The 18,080-nt window shown below is 38.5% G+C and overlaps 1 protein-coding gene across 2 annotated transcripts in view; it reads right to left on the bottom strand.

Moving 5' to 3' along the window:
• The window catches only part of adamts6 (ADAM metallopeptidase with thrombospondin type 1 motif 6), a 180,663-nt gene that overhangs the window by 106,738 nt on the left and 55,845 nt on the right, over positions 1–18,080 (bottom strand). For both annotated transcript variants that reach the window (XM_062972381.1, XM_062972382.1), the window contains one exon: positions 713–756. In XM_062972381.1, the coding sequence (XP_062828451.1) occupies positions 713–756 (44 nt within the window). The remainder of the gene's footprint in view (positions 1–712; positions 757–18,080) is intronic.

Here is an 18,080-nt window from a genome sequence, read left to right as displayed (position 1 = left end):
TATTATAGCACTAATTAAAACAATATAATCTTCTATAGAAGATTAATTAATACTGGAATCGTTTTAATCATTCTAAACATGTTCCAGATGCCTTACCCAACTGATATATATAGTCACTGTATAAGACTAAGTTAATAAATACAAATAAATCATTAAAATAATGTTCTTTCATAATCTTTACACTGAAAATTAATACCAATTGGAAAAAATAAAGGAATCATTTGAGGTTTGGGAAATCATGTTATTTCAATATACTTCATTGGTAGTAAATTTTAGTTTAATAACAAAAAACAAAATAAAATGTACACTATCATACCATAGCAAGTTTGAAGGATATCCTTGTACTGTAGGGGTAAATAACATGTGCATTTTAAAAAAATACCACATTTTTACAATTAACATTTCTGATTACTTTTGGTTTTTCCTGGGAGTTCCTTTTGCATATGTGAAATCTATCAAAACAATTTTTGTAAGGAAGGAAACAAGTTCCTTTCCAAACCACTACTAATGGATTACCTCCTTGGTTTTTAGAGTAATACCGCTGTTAAAAAATAAATATTCATATCATTATTTAAGCATTGCTTTTAGTGAGCAAAGTGTTAAATATCTTTCTGCACAAACATACGAATGTGTGGAACCCATCACAAGAAATACTATCTAATAAAACATTCAAAGAATAAATACTAATTCAGGCTATGCTTTGCAACCTTACCCAGTGTTCCACAAGGCTTGTTTTTATAGGTGCAGATATCATATCTGTAAAAAGGGGAAAGTAAATATATTTATAAGAGATTCATCCTTGTTATACATTTTTATATTTATAACATTTCTGTAGTGTAACTCCAATGGTCAGACTGCAGTCATTGAAATCATGTGCAGCCAGCTGGAGTTTCAGGTCTGCATTCTGGTGTAAACCACAGGCTGCAGTTTGCTCACAGCCTCTGGCCTCAGGCCAGTGGGACACCTGCCAGGAAGGAAAAAAAGGTTAAAATGGACCTTTGTAATCTCTGGCCTTATAAAACAGTCTGCCACTCTCATGAAACTGCAGCAGTATGTCTGCATAGCATTACAATTTCAACAAGAAAACTAGCAAATTATTGTTCTAAGCCTGCTGAAATCTTTTCTCTTCTAATAACGCCACATATGATATTACAGAATACCTTTTAGATCCTAGCATTTTATAGAAACCTTGCTCAATCAAAGAACTTCCTGAAAACCAAATTAGCAAAGCATTGGAATATTAGTTAATTACATAAAAAGTCATTTTTAAAAACCCAGACTGGTTTGGAGCAAAAGAACATCAGTGCAGGCTTTTTGGGATTACTCCTTCTTCCTCAAGCTTTACCTTCCAATTTAACTAAAAGAAATCAGATTAATATAAAATGAGAATTGTAATTATGTTTTCTTGTAAATATAAAGTGGGAATTGCAATTATATGCTATGTGCACACTATAATGGCTCTTTAAAGAACTCTTGCTGGTTCAGATCCTATAAAAATGTGAACCAAAACGTAAATGTGTTTGCTGCAAATCAAGGAGAAAATCCAATATTTTCCTTTATTTGCTACTGGGACGCATGTGTACAAAGATAGGGGTCTCTGCTTTTCTAGTTTGGAGGGAGTTATTAAAATATTGCATATAAAATTATTTTCCGGTTATGTGTGAAATATGTATATGAAACAAAAAGAAATTCTGTGTATACTTCGGTCTCATCTGCAATTTCTCTCATTGTGTACATATAAAAATATAGGTATTCCAAAATCTGGAGAAAAAAATCCAAAACACTTTTGGTCCCAAGCATTTCTGATAAGGAATACTCAACCTGTAATTGTTTTTTTAAAACAACTTTAAGGGTGGGAAACTATGGTTTTCGTGTGTTTTTTTCCAATCCTTATTCCACCAACTGTGAGGATTAGCCTCAGGCAAACTCACCACTGGAGTGAAATGTGGAGTTTCTACCCTTTAGCCCACCAATTGTGAAAATTTCCATAGTGCTTACTGCAATTTCTAAGCATGAGGTCTTGTCTTGATCCCCTCTTTAGTGACACCAATTTGCACTCAAAATACCACAAGGAGTTATGCAACTCAGTGAATACTATCCCATTATATTTAAAGCTTCCACCAGATACCTTGCCTGAATCCATGTTTTCAGATAGTGTTTCCAAAAGTCAAAAATATAAAAACAAAGACAAATCTTTATTTACAGAAGTTAAACATAACACAGGATATTATTTATTTATTGTATTGAAAACAACTCTCTCTCTCCCCCTCTTAAGCCAACTCACACTCCCTTCTCACACTTCAACCCCAGCCTAACTCAAACCCAATTCCAACTGAACTCCCAACTATTATTCTCTTCAAATATTCACATCATCACTGAGCTACAGCCAATTCTGGGGAATAACAGCCCTCTCACAAACTCTAGGAATCAGGCCTTTGTTTGGAGGCAGCCTCCAAATCTTAAGTAACTACTCATTTTCAACAGAATGTAAAACATAAATAGTAATACAGGAACAAGTGCCTGCCAAAAAACTGGGACTTGCCTAAACATGGGTTAAATTACCAGCTTCACTGTGAAGTAACCTTTAGCGGTTTAATTCCTGTTAGTGCAACAGGCATCCATACACTTGAGGGGGGGGGGGGAGTTGCTGTGCTTGGAGGGAGAAAAAGACTGAAAAGACAACACAGTGCCCTCCGCAAATGAGAGTCGTGGCCCCCCCCATTTGCCTTTCAGTCACTCCTCCATAACTGCGCATCAACGATAAAAAATGGTGACATGCTTCCTGAATAAGAATACCTGAATAAGTTCTGCCCTCCAAGCAGGTGCACACAAACACACACACAATCCCATCTCAATCCAGATTTGGCGTGCAGGCCAAAAAAATATATTTTTTAGAAATTCCTGAGTAAACAGGGCCAAAAAAATACAGATTCACTTCCAACACAGTCATACATCATGTACCCACTGCACTAGATTTAATAGGGATAGTTTTTTTCTATTGCAGACAACCTCTTAAATGCCAAGTATGTCCCCACATTTACTTTGGGAACAATATTACCAGGGCCAACAACATCACTCACAATATCAGAGGTACATTTACTTGCTCTTTATTTAATGTGATACATGCCATCATATGATAACGATGCCTATTTAAACAGCATTATACAAACAGGACGGTTTTTATGCAAGAAGATTAATGGACACAAATCTGACGTTCGAAACAGCAATAACAAAAGCCTAGTTGCAGATTATTTCAATATTCCTGGATACTAAGTGATTTCTTAAACAAGGACATCATAAAAGACCAGACATACAAACTGCTTTACTGTTATATTCACAACTTCCAACCCAAGGCCAAGTTATGTAGTCATGGCCTGAGCCACCACAGAGCTAATTCACCTCCTTTTAGAATAATAAGTCAGTGTAAACGTGCCCCTAAAAAGAGAACCATCATGGTATAGTTGCTGAGGAGCTGAAGTAGGACACTGGGAAATAAGACTTCAAATTCCCACTCATATGTGGAAACCCACTGGGTGAGCTTGGACAAATCATACTCTCTCTGCCACATAGTAGGGCGAGGACAAAATCACGACTGAACAATTTTTGCCAAGAGAACTCAATGATAAGCTCATCATAGCTACATGTCAGAAATTACTTGAAAGCATGCTGCAACAAAAGGAATCGTTCAGGTGCTATCTCATGCTCTATTTTCATAGCAGAGAAAAAACAAAGTGGACAAACATGTTTTGTACTACATGCCATATGTTTCCAGCATTTCATATGTAAATGCTAGAATTATAAATAGACTTTAAAGACTAATTTTAAAAAATACTTTATTATTTTTATAGCACAGTATATACAATATAACAGTACAACAAATCTAAAATCTTGGTTTTATTTCATCTATCCTTCCTCCCCTCCTCCAATCATTGATTGTTTAAAGATAAAAATTATAAAGGTATTGGAGATATAATTAAGTTTTAAAGTAAATTTCTGATCACTGAGCGCCGCCAGTATCAAATATAATTCTTTAAATAAACCAGGACTAAGAAACCAATGTGGCTAAATACACTAAAGGCACCAGATCCTGTCTGACCTTAGAAGTTAAACATGTTAGTACTTGCATGGAAGACCACCAATGAAAACCTGAATATTTTTATTAGGTATGACAGACTTAAAAATCAAGATAAATTATTTACATATTTTACTATGGCAGTGAGAATAGAATATGCAAAAAAATGGAAAAACAGATAAATACCCAACAAGGAAGAATGGATTATAAAAATTATGGACATTATGAATATGGACATTTTAACATACCACCTAAAAATTATCAAGCAACCCCTATTAAAAAAACAGATTGGACATGTTTTAAAGACTTCATAAATTCAGACAATAGAAAAATGTTTATTTTATTAATGAAAAATGGCAAGAGGATAACAAAGAAAGAAGATTAATAAGAACTTATCCCAAAAAGAAGAGATTGGAAGTCAACAATTACCCCTATTTGTCTAACCCCAATTGTTTCTTTCTCTTTCCTTTTTTTCCTTTTTTCTTTTCCTTTCCCCATATTCCCTACTTTAGATTAATTTTTAATTATTTATATAAATAGTTTTAAATAGAGAAGAAAATTGTATTCCTCCTTCTATTGAATATATTGCCCTTTTTCACTTATTTTTTTTTACATATTAATAAAAAATATATTTTTTTTAAAAAAAACCCAGGTGCTTAGGTTATATTTCACAGAAAAGAACTGGTAAACCATCTTCGAGTAATTCCTTGCTTAAGAAAATCACATAAAATTCATTGCTCATCATAAGTCAATAGGCAAATTGAAGGCACATATACAGCAGACAAGCAAGAAGGTGTCTGAAAAAGCAAACTACTAAGTAACAATGGAACAAAGAAAAATATTCAGGGGTAGCCATATTGACTGCAACAAAATTTAAAATCCACAAACATCTATACCGTTTTTGGCCAACTTCAAAGTCTAAAATACATAATGCAAGCTTTCAGAGCTTTACTGGCTTTTTCATCAGGCAAATATACAAAACCATACAGGAGAGAAATTGTGACAATGTTAGAATCACAGGTCTACATTCTGTCTGTGATGTTAGGTACTGGGGGATTTAAACGCAGGCAGAGGCCATTTCCCTTATTCACCAAGTGGACAAGAGACAAAGTGCAATAGAAGAGAAGTAATAATCCAGATGTCCCTGTCGTGTGAAGCTAACTGCCCCTTTTTGGGGCACGTTTCCAACTTCTTTCTTTATGCTATGTAAAAAAGGAGCACTTACAGTTGTTTTGCTTAGGCAAACGACCCAAGTAAAAACAAGCATGAACAATTATGCAGCTGTAGGAAGTGATCAAGATAATAGACATCAGGGCAGTCCACTGAAGCTGAATGGTGAAGATTCAGGAGAAAAGGAATCTACTTCACACAATACGGAGTGGATTTCACAGCCTCAAATTACACTTATTTCTGGAATTTAAACCTCTAAAAGGACACTGGACAAATTCATGGAGAATAGGGCTATCACTACTGGCTACTAATGTCCATGGATCTTACAAGGCATATCTCTTACTTCTAGACTTTCCATAGACTACTGTGTCATTGCTATGTGAATGGAATGCTATACTACATACATATTTGATATGATGGAGCATGGTTCTTCTTATGTTCATATTATCAACAGCTCAATCTTCAATAAAGTGGTGAGAATGCTGACCCACATTACAAAGTCACAATTCATCCATTTTATATTTTTTAAAATAATATGGGGCATGAAACAAAGTTTCTCCATTGTGGTCAACTGTGAAATCAGCACGTATGTTAACCCTCAGCCTATGCTGACAGTTTCCAGAATCTTCTAGAGCTTTCTAGGATCCCCCTGGCGGAAGCCCCGCCCACTTTTCCCCTGAAGTATATATAGCCCACATGAGGGGCTCCCGCCTCAGTTCCCTTCTTTCCGCTAGACAGTCAAGTGAATTTTTCTACAGTTTAAAACTTAAATCAAAATTACCTGATACTGATGGACATTCAAAATGCCTCTTATGCTTGGGGGAAGAACACATAGTGCAGTTCTGTAACATCTGCCAAGGCTTCACCCCTCAAGCAGGAAAAAATAGATAAACATGTCTTAAAGCTATGTTATATGAACAAGCTTATTGCCTTCATCAGTTTTAGAAAGTCAAAACTGAACCATCAGAAAGCCAAGAAACAAATATCTCAGCCACCCATGTGGATAATTTCAGATTTTGGAGTATTTAGATTCCAGGATAAGGGATGCTCAACCTGTACCACAGTCTTCAAGTGAACTGGAAAGCCTGGTTACTTACATGGGAAATCTATGTATACTAGTTTTACTTGAATAAGGCTGACCATCTTGAATATTAAAAAGATAAACTATAAACACACAATTCTAAATTTAAAGTTTTCTACATAAATGTGAATTATTAATGGATTAAGTACTTCAAATTCATCATTTAGGTGCTTAATTTATATTTAATAAGAACATGTCAAGAACAGCAGTACTTCATTCAAGATGTAAAACCTTTTACTTCTTATGCCATAATAGCTGCTTCATCTTATAAAATATGGTACAATCTAACTGCATTGTGCCTTAAAACAAAACATACAGCTCATTTGGTTTCATCCTCAAAATCCTGAAAAACAACATTCCAAAAAAGATAGAAAAGTGTACTGCTCATATAAAATAGATTTTCTACTATTAATTTGCCCTTTATTTTAAAATATCTATCAACAAAAAAACTTTTGGTTTTACTGGGTTATTCTAATTTATAAACATGAGGAAAACAGTTTTTTCAATTTATAGCTTCACTGAAGAATTAAAGCAAAAAGAACTAAAACTATTCAATCAATCACATATAAAGGAGAATGAGCCTAGGATATATAAAGAAGTGTTGCTCAAATTAGTTTAATGTGTTTTGGAATTAAAGTGGAACTATGCATTGTAGGAGTCATTTCATCATGGCAACAGCTGGAGGGCTCCACTTTGTGTGGAGATAGAAATAAACTTTAGCTTAAGCAACTACTGCTGTTGCCATCATTGAGACTTTACAGTAGAACTAGGCCTATCCATGCACCCACTTTGAAACAGGAAGAGAAAATTTAAAACATATTGTCATAGTAAATTTGCATATTTGAAAAATAATTCCGCATTTGAAAATAATAATGCCTAGCTCATCTTCTAAACTTAGTTTGAACAGCAAGGAGCCAATATGCAAGTTGAACTGTAATGTTTTATTTTTCTTAATGACTGAAATAAATAGCAGAATGAAATTCAATGTGCATCCTTGGGATGCAATTCCTGTTTGAACACCCTCACAGAAGGCCGGCAATGAAGAATACAAAATATACTGTATTGTGTATCATTATCTTAATTACCATAATTTATTAGCATACAATTTGGCCAAGATCCACCAGGATACATTTGCCAATTCCACTGCTACCATCAGTGAAATCAGGAGCAAGGAAATCCCCCTTCCACAATGCAACGACTGTGTGGTCCCCAAACCAGTTTCAGAGAGTTCCTAAATCTGCTACAGCCAGTTTTCAGGAAGTGCCAAAGATTGCAAGGGGGGAGGAAAAAGAAAGAAAGTTCTGTTGAACTGGCACTACTGTGCCAACATTGGCTTTAGACATTCATGTTCATTATACTGTATTAGACTGATTTCAAGCTTATATGAGCATACTGGAGAATTCACTGGATTTTGAAGCAGGGGGATTTTTGCCAATTAGGAATGTGTGATGTGATGATAATAATACACACTAAGTTGATTGATCATGCCGACTTGTGTCTATATTTTGTAGACTGTGTAAAGTTAAGGTATGACATGACAGGAAGATCACACATGCCTTAATGAGTACATACAGTGTGCCACTATGCTAGTTTTGAGTGGTAAGCTATTAAAGTATATTATGTACCAAAAAGTATTCAAATTTTTAAAAATTATTTTGTGAAGGCTATTCAATAGATTCTGCAAAAAAGCAATGCTAGCACTGGCCTGAATTCTATTACTATTTCCAGTTACAGTAGACTCACTGAATTGATGGGATTTACCTAAGTGTTGAATCATCATTCACATGAACTCCTTTAGTCCAGACTAACCAATGTTATTTAGGTAATAAATAATTAATGAATGGAAATATGTACTCTTGGAGCCATTTTTGAGATGCATAAGGCTGTGGTGTAGATGCCTGCATTCCCCACAGTGGAGATAGCAAAAGTCAAGAGGAGGCACTAGCCGGAGTTGAAAAAGCGCAGAGAATAGCATGACAGTGAAGGGCCCCTGTAGTGGGATCAGGACAGTAGCAGTAGTAGTAGTTGTATTATTATTATTATTATTATTATTATTATTATTATTATTATTATTATTATTATGTTTATACATATCCCACTTTTCCTCTCCATACGGAGATAGGATGGTATATTCCCCCTGAGGCTGCAATCATATGCAAAGGCAGCAGGGGGCGAGCACAGGCCCTCTTCACCAAGCTCCAATGGAACTGCCCACATGGGCTCTGCCATGTGGTTGGCGGCCATGTTCTCAGGGCCCTGGTGTTGCTGGGGGAGAGGCCCTGGTGTTGCTGGGACTCAGCAGGGGTGAGTTGTATCATCATAGACCGCTGAAATTGGCAACACTGCTAGTGGTATGTGGGCATTTGGGCTACTTACCACTCCAGGAGGGAAGAGCCCTTAGATCTTTAACCAGCCAGAGGCATACTTTTCTGCACTTCTTCTGTGCTTCCCTCAGTTTTGCCAGTGGCGTTGGGGGGCATGATGCATCAGCCCGTTTTGTTGCTTGTGCAGCTGGCTCTTGCAGGGGTCCCCGCTTCCGCACAGGGGCTTCTTCCCACTGCCCCAAGGCTTCCGACCTATAGGAGGGTGGAGAGGTCTCAATCCTTGCAGGGGCATGCCATCCAAGGCAGAATGGTCTGGCGCCGGGCACTCAGCCGGGCGCACTGCTGTTGGCACCAAAGCTTCTTGCCCCAGGCCTTCCAACCTATGGGAGGGTGGAGAGGGCTCAATCTTCACAGGGGCATGTCCTCCAGGGCAGAACGGTCTGGCACTGGTCACTCAGCCGGGCGCGCTGCCATTGGAGCCAAAGCTTCTTGCCCCAGGCCTTCCAACCCATGGGAGGGTGGAGAGGGCCCAATCCATGCAAGGGCATGCCCTCCAGGGCAGAACGGTCTGAAGCCAGGCACTCGGCCAGGCGCACTGCTGTTTGGCGCCAAAGCTTCTTGCCCCAGGCCTTCCGACCCATGGGAGGGTAGAGAGGGCCTAATCCTCACAGGGGCATGCCCTCCAGGGCAGAATGGTCTGAAGCCAGGCACTCAGCCAGGCGCACTGCCATTGGCACCAAAGATTGCTCATAGAAGAGCACCTTTAAAATGGATTCTCTCGTGCGCCTTGCCTGGGGGGTAAAGGTCTGGCAGATGGCACAGGCCCGAGCAACATTGCCCTCCCCTAGGCGTAATAAAAACAGCGCATAGAGTCAGGAATAGAAAAAGACAGCAAAAACAAAGTCCAGTGCAGTCAGAAGCTGTTAGAGAAAAAGTAAAAAAGGTACAAACCAAAGGTTCCTAACTGCAGTCAGCACGGAAAAAGAGAAGTGAGGCTGTAGCCTCGCCTTTGGGCATATATACTCTCTGGGAGAGCAGGTGGGGCTACCATCAAAATGTTTCAATAGAAAAGATCTGGAAGGTTCCGAACTGCATTGCATGCGTGCAAAGTAAACCCATATCTGCGATTTCACAGACACCATGAAGAAGAAGAAGCTGATATAGCAAATAAGAACAATGCTCATGCTAACTCAGGCCTGATGAAGGGAGGTTTGAGTTCATGAATAATAGTTCCTGTATTTTAAAGTACAAACTCAACTATGTAGTATAGAGGAGAATTTTATGCACAAGTGGGGACATTTATATTTGTAATACCATTTAATGTAGTAAAACAGTGGTAATTAAAGTATGTCAAAATTAAGTAGACTACCAATGACACATAGATTCCTAATAAATACATTAGCAAATTTCAAAGTGAACATTAACATTTTAAATATAAGGCTTTCTTTCTGTTAAATCTGGCTATGTTCCCATTATTGTTTAATGTTAGTCTCTATTTAAATCGCCATAACCGTTTTCTAATCCATTGCTATGATGGAATGGCTAATTCTATAAATTCACATTTTATCACTCTTCTTTTAAAGGTTGTATGATTAAATTGTTTTTAGAAAATCATCAGAGGAAAATGAATTAGTATACAGTGTTCCCTAACTTCTTCACAGTTCACTTTTTGTGGATTCGCTGTTTTGCGGTTTTTCAATAAACCCTAAAAGACTATTATAAATCATAAAAAATTACAATTCACAGCCTAAGGAAGGGAGGAAGGAGAAGCCAAAGGGAGAGAAAAGGAGCCCAAGCAGCAACGAGAGGAGAAGGAGGTGGTTTATCAACACATGATTGGTTGATAAAGACTTAAAATAGTGTATAACAACTAAAATAATGTATAAATATTAAAATAAATATAGTGTCCCTACTTTGCGGATTTTCACTTATTGCGGGTGGTCCTGGAACCTAACCCCAGCAATAAGTGAGGAAATATTGTAGCTGAAATTTAACTTCTGTTCTACATAAAAATGATAGTATTTCAATACCTCTCATAAGGAGAATTATTTATTAGTGTTTCTCATTTGGTGAAAAGTAGGATTAAGAAGTCAAATAATGTGAGAAGACAAGTTGTTCCTTAATGGAGGTATTTTAAAAAGTCCTGGTGTAACTGGCTAGTAGAAAGGTTTTGGCCATCGTCATTTCTTCATGACTACTTGATGCTTCAAAAATGTGCATGTTGAAAGAGTAAATAAAATAAAATGAATAAAAATAAAAGGCACAGGAAGCAGGAAAGCATAGGGATGGGGCCTGGACTAAGTCCCTGGAGATCACATTCTGACTATCCTGAAGCAAGATTACTAAGTACCAACTAAACTGCTCATAAAGTGTAGAATTTATAGATAAATAAATACATAATTGGTAAAAAAAAAGCAGAAAATGTTGTACATATCTTTTTAAAAGACAAAGATGAGACATATATAAGACATTTAGAGGAAGAGGAAGTTGCCATATACATGGCATATGAATACCTCACTTTAAAAGGAAGTAGGTTTAAACCTCAGTTATGATAGCATCCACTAGCTTTTCTGACTCATTTTGTTTTTTAAACCATTTAGCATTTAAAGCTAGCTTGATTGTACCAAGAAATTAACTTAGGTAAAAGACTACTCTCAAACACATGGGATTTTTAAAAATAGCAAATACTATTTCAATGTAGTTAACATTTAATAAATATAATGCATATAAAGCCATTAAAGGTTTCATCATACAAACTGATAATATACATAGTGAAATGAAGGGTTTAATACATAACAAATTAGATATATAAATGTTTCGAAGCAGTAGTTTTCAAAGTAGATCTGATTATTTTTATGGTGGGGGAAAACAGGAAAAGCAAACATTTCTGTGATGTATGGAATATTTCTGTCACATTTTAACAACTAACCATTAAAACTTATGAACCATATCCTGCAGTTAATGGGCTGTTAAGATTTTAAAGCTTTCCTAGGTCTACTGTAAATCCCTAAGCCTTTCTGTAGCTGTGACAAGACTTACATAGCAGTAAGAAATCATGTCGAGTACAGTTTTGAGAATGAATGGTAACATATATTGGTTTAGTAACTTCATTACATACAGTGTTCCCTTGCTACTTCACGGTTCACTTTTCACTCCCTTGCTGTTTCGCGGGTTTTCAATTAATATTAATGTACACATTTTGGAAGGGGGGAAAGGGAGAAATAAAGGGAGAGGGGGAAGGTAGGGAAGGGTTGGGAATAAAAAAGGGTTACAGTAGTCTCACTTATCCAACATAAACGGGCCGACAGAACGTTGGATAAGGGAATATGTTGGATAATAAGAAGGGATTAAAGAAAAGCCTATTAAACATCAAATTACATTATGATTTTACAAATTAAGCACCAAAACATCATGTTTCATAACAAAATTGACAGAAAAAGCAGTTCAATATACAAAAATGTTATGTACTAATTACTGTATTTACGAATTTAGCACCAAAACATCACAATGTATTGAAAAGATTGACTACAAAAACACTGACTACTAAAAGGCAGACTGCGTTGGATAATCCAGAACGTTGGATAAGCGAATGTTGGATAAGTGAGACTCTACTGTATTTAGCTTCCATTCTTCTTTTCTGCCAGTGTACTGTATATTGTAACTGCTAAAATAAATTACAGAGTGCATTGTAGTAAGTGGTCTGTGGTTTGCTCTTCTCCACACACAGAATATAGTGTCCCTACTTCGTGGATTTTCACTTATTGCAGGTGGTCCTGGAACGTAACCCCTGCGATAAGTGAGGGAACATTGTATATTGTTTGAATGAATACATACTATTTTGGAATCAGAAATATAAAAGGATAAAAAAAATTCAGCCTAGGACAAAACAACAAAACTACACATCCCAGAAACACTAAATTTGGCAACACAACCGCCATGCCTCTACGTTCATACAACAAAAAGAAAAGAAAAAAAGTCCTAATTAGAGGGAGATGAATAATAGTTTTTTATCCAATTGCTACCAGTTACAAGGCTAAACTCTGCCCACTTGGTCTCCTAGCAACCCACTCAGCCCAGGGGACAGGCACAGTTAGGCCTCAGGCCTCTTCCCCACTGCCTATAAGATACAGATTATCTGATTTTAACTGGATTATATGGCACTGTAGACTCAAGGCCCTTCCACACAGCTATATTACCTATTTATAATCTTATATTATCTGCTTTGAACTGGATTATTTTGAGTCCACACTGCCAGATAATTCACTTCAGTGTGCATTTTATACAGCTGTGTAGAAGGGGCCTCATATAATCCAGTTCTAAGCAGATAATAGAAGATTATAAATATACAGTAGAGTCTCACTTATCCAACATAAACAGGCCGGCAGAACGTTGGATAAGTGAATATGTTGGATAATAAGAAGGGATTCAGGAAAAGCCTATTAAACATCAAATTAGGTAATGATTATACAAATTAAGCACCAAACATCATGTTATACAACAAATTGGACAGAAAAAGTAGTTCAATACGCAGTAATGCTATGTAGTAATTACTGTATTTACAAATTTAGCACCAAAATATCACAATGAATATAAAACATTGACTACAAAAACATTGACTACTAAAAGGCAGACTGTGTTGGATAATCCAGAACACTGGATAAGCGAATGTTGGATAAGTGAGATTCTACTGTAATATGAAATAATTACTGTGGTAATCCAGTCCAACCCAATTCTGCCATGGAGGACACAATCCAAGCATGCCACCCAGCCTCTCAATAATAATAATAATAATAATAATAATAATAATAATAAGAAGAAGAAGAAGAAGAAGAAGAAGAAGAAGAAGAAGAAGAAGAAGAATATCACACAATCATAAGGTTAGGAGACACCCCTAAGGATCATCCAGTTCAACTTCCTTCTACCATGCAGGACGACACAAACCCAGCACTCCTGACAGATGGCCATCCAAGATCTGCACAGTAATAACACAAATCGAATCATAGAATCAGACAGTTAGGAGAGACCCCTAAAGGCCATCCAGTCCAACCCAACTCTACCACTGGACGATACAATCCAAGCACTCCCAACAGATGGCCAGCCAGCCTCTCAATAATAATAATAATAATAATAATAATAATAATAATAATAATAACATCATCATACAATCCAAAGGTTTGGAGTGACCCCTAAGGATCATCCAGATGAACTTCCTTCTACCATGCAGGAGGACACAATCCACGCACTCCTGACAGATGGCCATCCAGCCTCTACATAATAATAATGATGATGATGATGATGATGATGATAATAATAGCATAGAATCCAAGAATTTGGAGAGACCCCTAAGGGCCATCCAGCTCAACACTTTCTACTATGCAGCAGGACACAATCCAAGCATTCACAGCACATGGACAACGTATAAATACTATACAATACTACACAGGGGCATAGACCCCCTCTACCCTCACCACTTTCACAGTACACAAACAACCAAATGCATAACATAAACATAAACATAACATAACATAAACATAAAGACAACCCTACAACAAACATTCAATACCACCACTACCTCAACAAGTTCTCACCAACACCACCAGACAACGCCACAGCAATGCGTGGCCGGGCACAGCTAGTCACTACTAAAATCAGTTGATATCTCTGGGTTATCCTGAATACAGTACTGTATATACATTTTTGTTTCAATGTTTAAGATGAAATTTCCTTGATGTTTTAAAAAGAGCTCATTGCTACATATATTCCCATGCTTTCTGCAAAACAGATGTACTTCTGTAATGTAATAATGATTGAACTTATTACATGATCTCCAAGTAAGCTTTTTTTCATTCAGGAAAAAATGTTTCTTATATATACTAGCTTATGTTCTTCATGCTGGCTTGTACTCTTCATACTAGCTTGTGCTCCTAAGACTAGACTATGCTTCGTGTTGATTGACTGTATGCTAACTGCACATTAGTTGCTCATGGTAGTGAAGAGATTGTGGCTACATCTGCAGAAGAGTTTAAAAAACTGATTAAGAAGAAAGTTGTTCAGAGGGCACAAAGCATGAAAGATTAACTCTGGTCCTAGCGTATGTGTCAGCACTGCAAATCTATCTATATAATAAAAGTGGATGTTTTTATGTGTGTATGTGGCAGCTTTCTGATTGGTCACCAATTCCACAAGCCACTGTGACCACCAGGAATGACGGACATGGCCCAAACTTGGCACACTTAACCCCCATGATGCACTTTATGGCCTGGTGCCATTTGGGGGATGATGGACCATGGGTGATGGGATTTGCAGTACTTTGAAATGCTTCTACTCCCACAGACCACTGCAACACCCACCAGTGACGGAACTGGACCAAATTTGGCACACAGAACCCCCATGACCCCCTTTATGCCCTGGTGCAGATTGGGGGGAAATGGAGCATGGATGATGGGATTTGCAGTACCTTCACTCACTTCCTGAGACTACTGCGACTACCAGGAAAGACAGAATTGGACCAAACTTGGCACACATATCCCAAATGGCACACTTTACATGCTGCACTACTTTGGGGGAGGATGAACAAAGGATTATGGGATTTGCAGTACTTTCCAACACTTTGTCTCTGACAGACCATTGTTACTCTAACTAATGACAGATCAGGACCAAACTACAAAAGGGAGAACATCTTACAAGAGAAATGGTTAACCTACAGGGAATTGGTCCATATTAATTTGGAAAACTCAGAAATGAAATCCCTAGAAGAACTGAACCAATCAGGCCTTAAATGTAACTGGCTTTTATATAGACAACTGCGTGAGAAATTTAAAGAACAACTCAAAACCTCAGGTTTCCAGACAGCAAAAACATGGTTTGATGTGGCGATGTTCCAAAAACCAAAAGGATTTATATCTTATATATACAAAAACCTACTGACTTGGCACACAGAAGAGGAAGTAGTAAAGGACTCAATGGTTAGATGGGCTCAAAACATCGGCCAAGAGATAAAAATGGTCCAATGGGAAAAAACATGGAATAGAAGAATGAAATACACGGCATGTCAAAACCTAAAAGAAAACATTTACAAAATGCACTTGCGGTGGTATCTCCCTCCAGAGAGATTAGCGAAGATGTACAACTGCACCGATAAATGCTGGAAATGTGGGAAAGAAAAAGGCACATTTTACCACCTGTGGTGGTCATGCAACAAAGTAAACAGCTATTGGAAACAGATTCATGCACATCTAGAAAAGGTATTAAATACAAATTTTAAAATGACACCACAAATGTACCTTTTGAACTTGCCCGAAGAAGAATTGGAAAGGAAATATGGAAGAATTTTGTTTTACGTGACAGTGGCAGCTCGGATAGTATACGCTAGATACTGGAAAACCCCTAAGGTACCTCCCTTAGCAGAACTGGAACAATATACTATAGAGTTGCTGATGATGGACAAAATAACAATGCACTTAAGAGGAGAACCTTTAGAGAACTTTGTTAAGGACTTTGTTGGAGTCCCGCATGGTTCAATATTGCCCCCCATATTATTTAACATCTACATGAAACCGCTGGGAGAGATTATCCGGAGTTTTGGGGTTCAGTGCCATCTGTATGCAGATGACACCCAACTCCACTACTCCTTTCCACCTAATACCAAGGATGACACCCTGAACCGGTGTCTTGTCAGCTGTGATGGTCTGGATGAGGTTTATCCAAAAATTGAATCCTGACAAGACAGAGGTATTCCTGATCAGTCGTAAGGCCGATCAGGATATATAGGGTTGCTTACTTACTTAGGCGATCCCTCGTAGGCCGAGGATGATGGTCCTCCAGTTATAGGGTCCTGGGAGTGTGTCCGTAGATGGCTGAAGAGACCTTTTCTTGATCTGCATGTTCTCCCGCAGTGAGGACATTGGTTTCCAGGCAGAAGGCGGTCTCAGTCAAGGTTGGTTTGACGGGCCTTCCTCTTGGCACGTTTCTCCCTTAAGCCCTCCATTCGTGCCTCTTCGAACTCCGCAGCACTGCTGGTCGCAGCTGACCTCCAGCTAGAGTGCTCAAGGGCCAGGGCTTCCCAGTTCTCAGTGTCTATGCCACAGTTTTTAAGGTTGGCTTTAAGCCCATCTTTAAATCTCTTTTCCTGCCCACCAACATTATGTTTCCTGTTCTTGAGTTCTGAGTAGAGCAACTGCTTTGGGAGACGGTGATCGGGCACCGTGGCCAGTCCAGCGGAGTTGATGGCGTAGGAGCATCGCTTCAATGCTGGTGGTCTTTGCTTCTTCCAGCATGCTGACATTTGTCCGTCTGTCTTCCCAAGAGATTTGCTGGATTTTTCTGAGGCAACGCTGATGGAAACGCTCCAGGAGTTTGGTGTGATGTCTGTAGACCGTCCACGTTTCGCAGGCGTAGAGCAGGGTTGGGAGGACAATGGCTTTATAAACAAGCACCTTGGTATCTCTATGGATGTCCCGATTGTCAAACACTCTCTGCTTCATTCTGAAAAATGCTGCGCTCGCAGAGCTCAGGCGGTGTTGTATTTCAGTGTTAATGTTGACTTTTGTGGAGAGGTGGCTGCCAAGGTAGCGGAAATGGTCAACGCTTCCTAATGTTACACCATTAAGCTGTATTCCTGGCATTGCAAAGGGATTAGCTGGTGCCTGTTGGAAGAGCACTTTGGTTTTCTCGATGTTCAATGAGAGGCCGAGCTCCTCGTATGCTTCTGTGAAGGTGTTTCGAGTGGCTTGTAGGTCTTCTTCTGAGTGCGCACAGACTACGTTGTCATCGGCATATTGGAGTTCTATAACAGATATTGTGGTGACCTTGGTTTTGGCTCTCAGTCTGCTGAGGGTTGCAACCTGTGCTGGATGGGGTCACACTTCTCCTGAAATCACAGGTCTGCAGCTTGAGGGTCCTCCTGGACTCAACGTTGTCTCTGGAGGCCCAGCTGTCGGCAGGTGCCGAGAGGACCTTTGCACAGTGAAAGCTCTTGCACCAGCTGCACCCATACTTTAAAAAGCCAGATCTGGCCATGGTCCTACATGCCTTGGTTATATCTAGATTAGATTACTGTAACACGCTTTATGTGGGGCTGCCCCAGTAGTGTTCTGAAACTTCAACTGGTTCAAAGATCAGCAGCCAGATTGTTTACATTAACTGGGTATAGGGAACAAACCACCCCCTATTAAAACAGCTGCACTGGTTGTCAGTCTGTTTCCGAGTGCAATTTGTGGTACTGGCTTTATCCTACAAGGCCCTAAACGGTTTGGGCCCAATCTTTTTAACTGACCGCATCTCCTCCGATGAACCTATAAAACCCTGAGGTCATCAAGAGAGGCCCTACTCTCGGTCCCACCATCGTCCCAAGTACGAATGATGGGAATGAGAGAGAGATTGAGAGAGAGAGAGGACCTTTTCGGTGGTGGCCCTGCGATTCTGGAACTAAAGA

Source organism: Anolis carolinensis, chromosome 2 (genome assembly GCF_035594765.1).
Source record: "Anolis carolinensis isolate JA03-04 chromosome 2, rAnoCar3.1.pri, whole genome shotgun sequence".
Lineage (NCBI taxonomy): Eukaryota > Metazoa > Chordata > Lepidosauria > Squamata > Dactyloidae > Anolis > Anolis carolinensis.
Note: the sequence above shows the minus strand (reverse complement) of the source record. Positions and strands in the feature narration are given on the sequence as shown.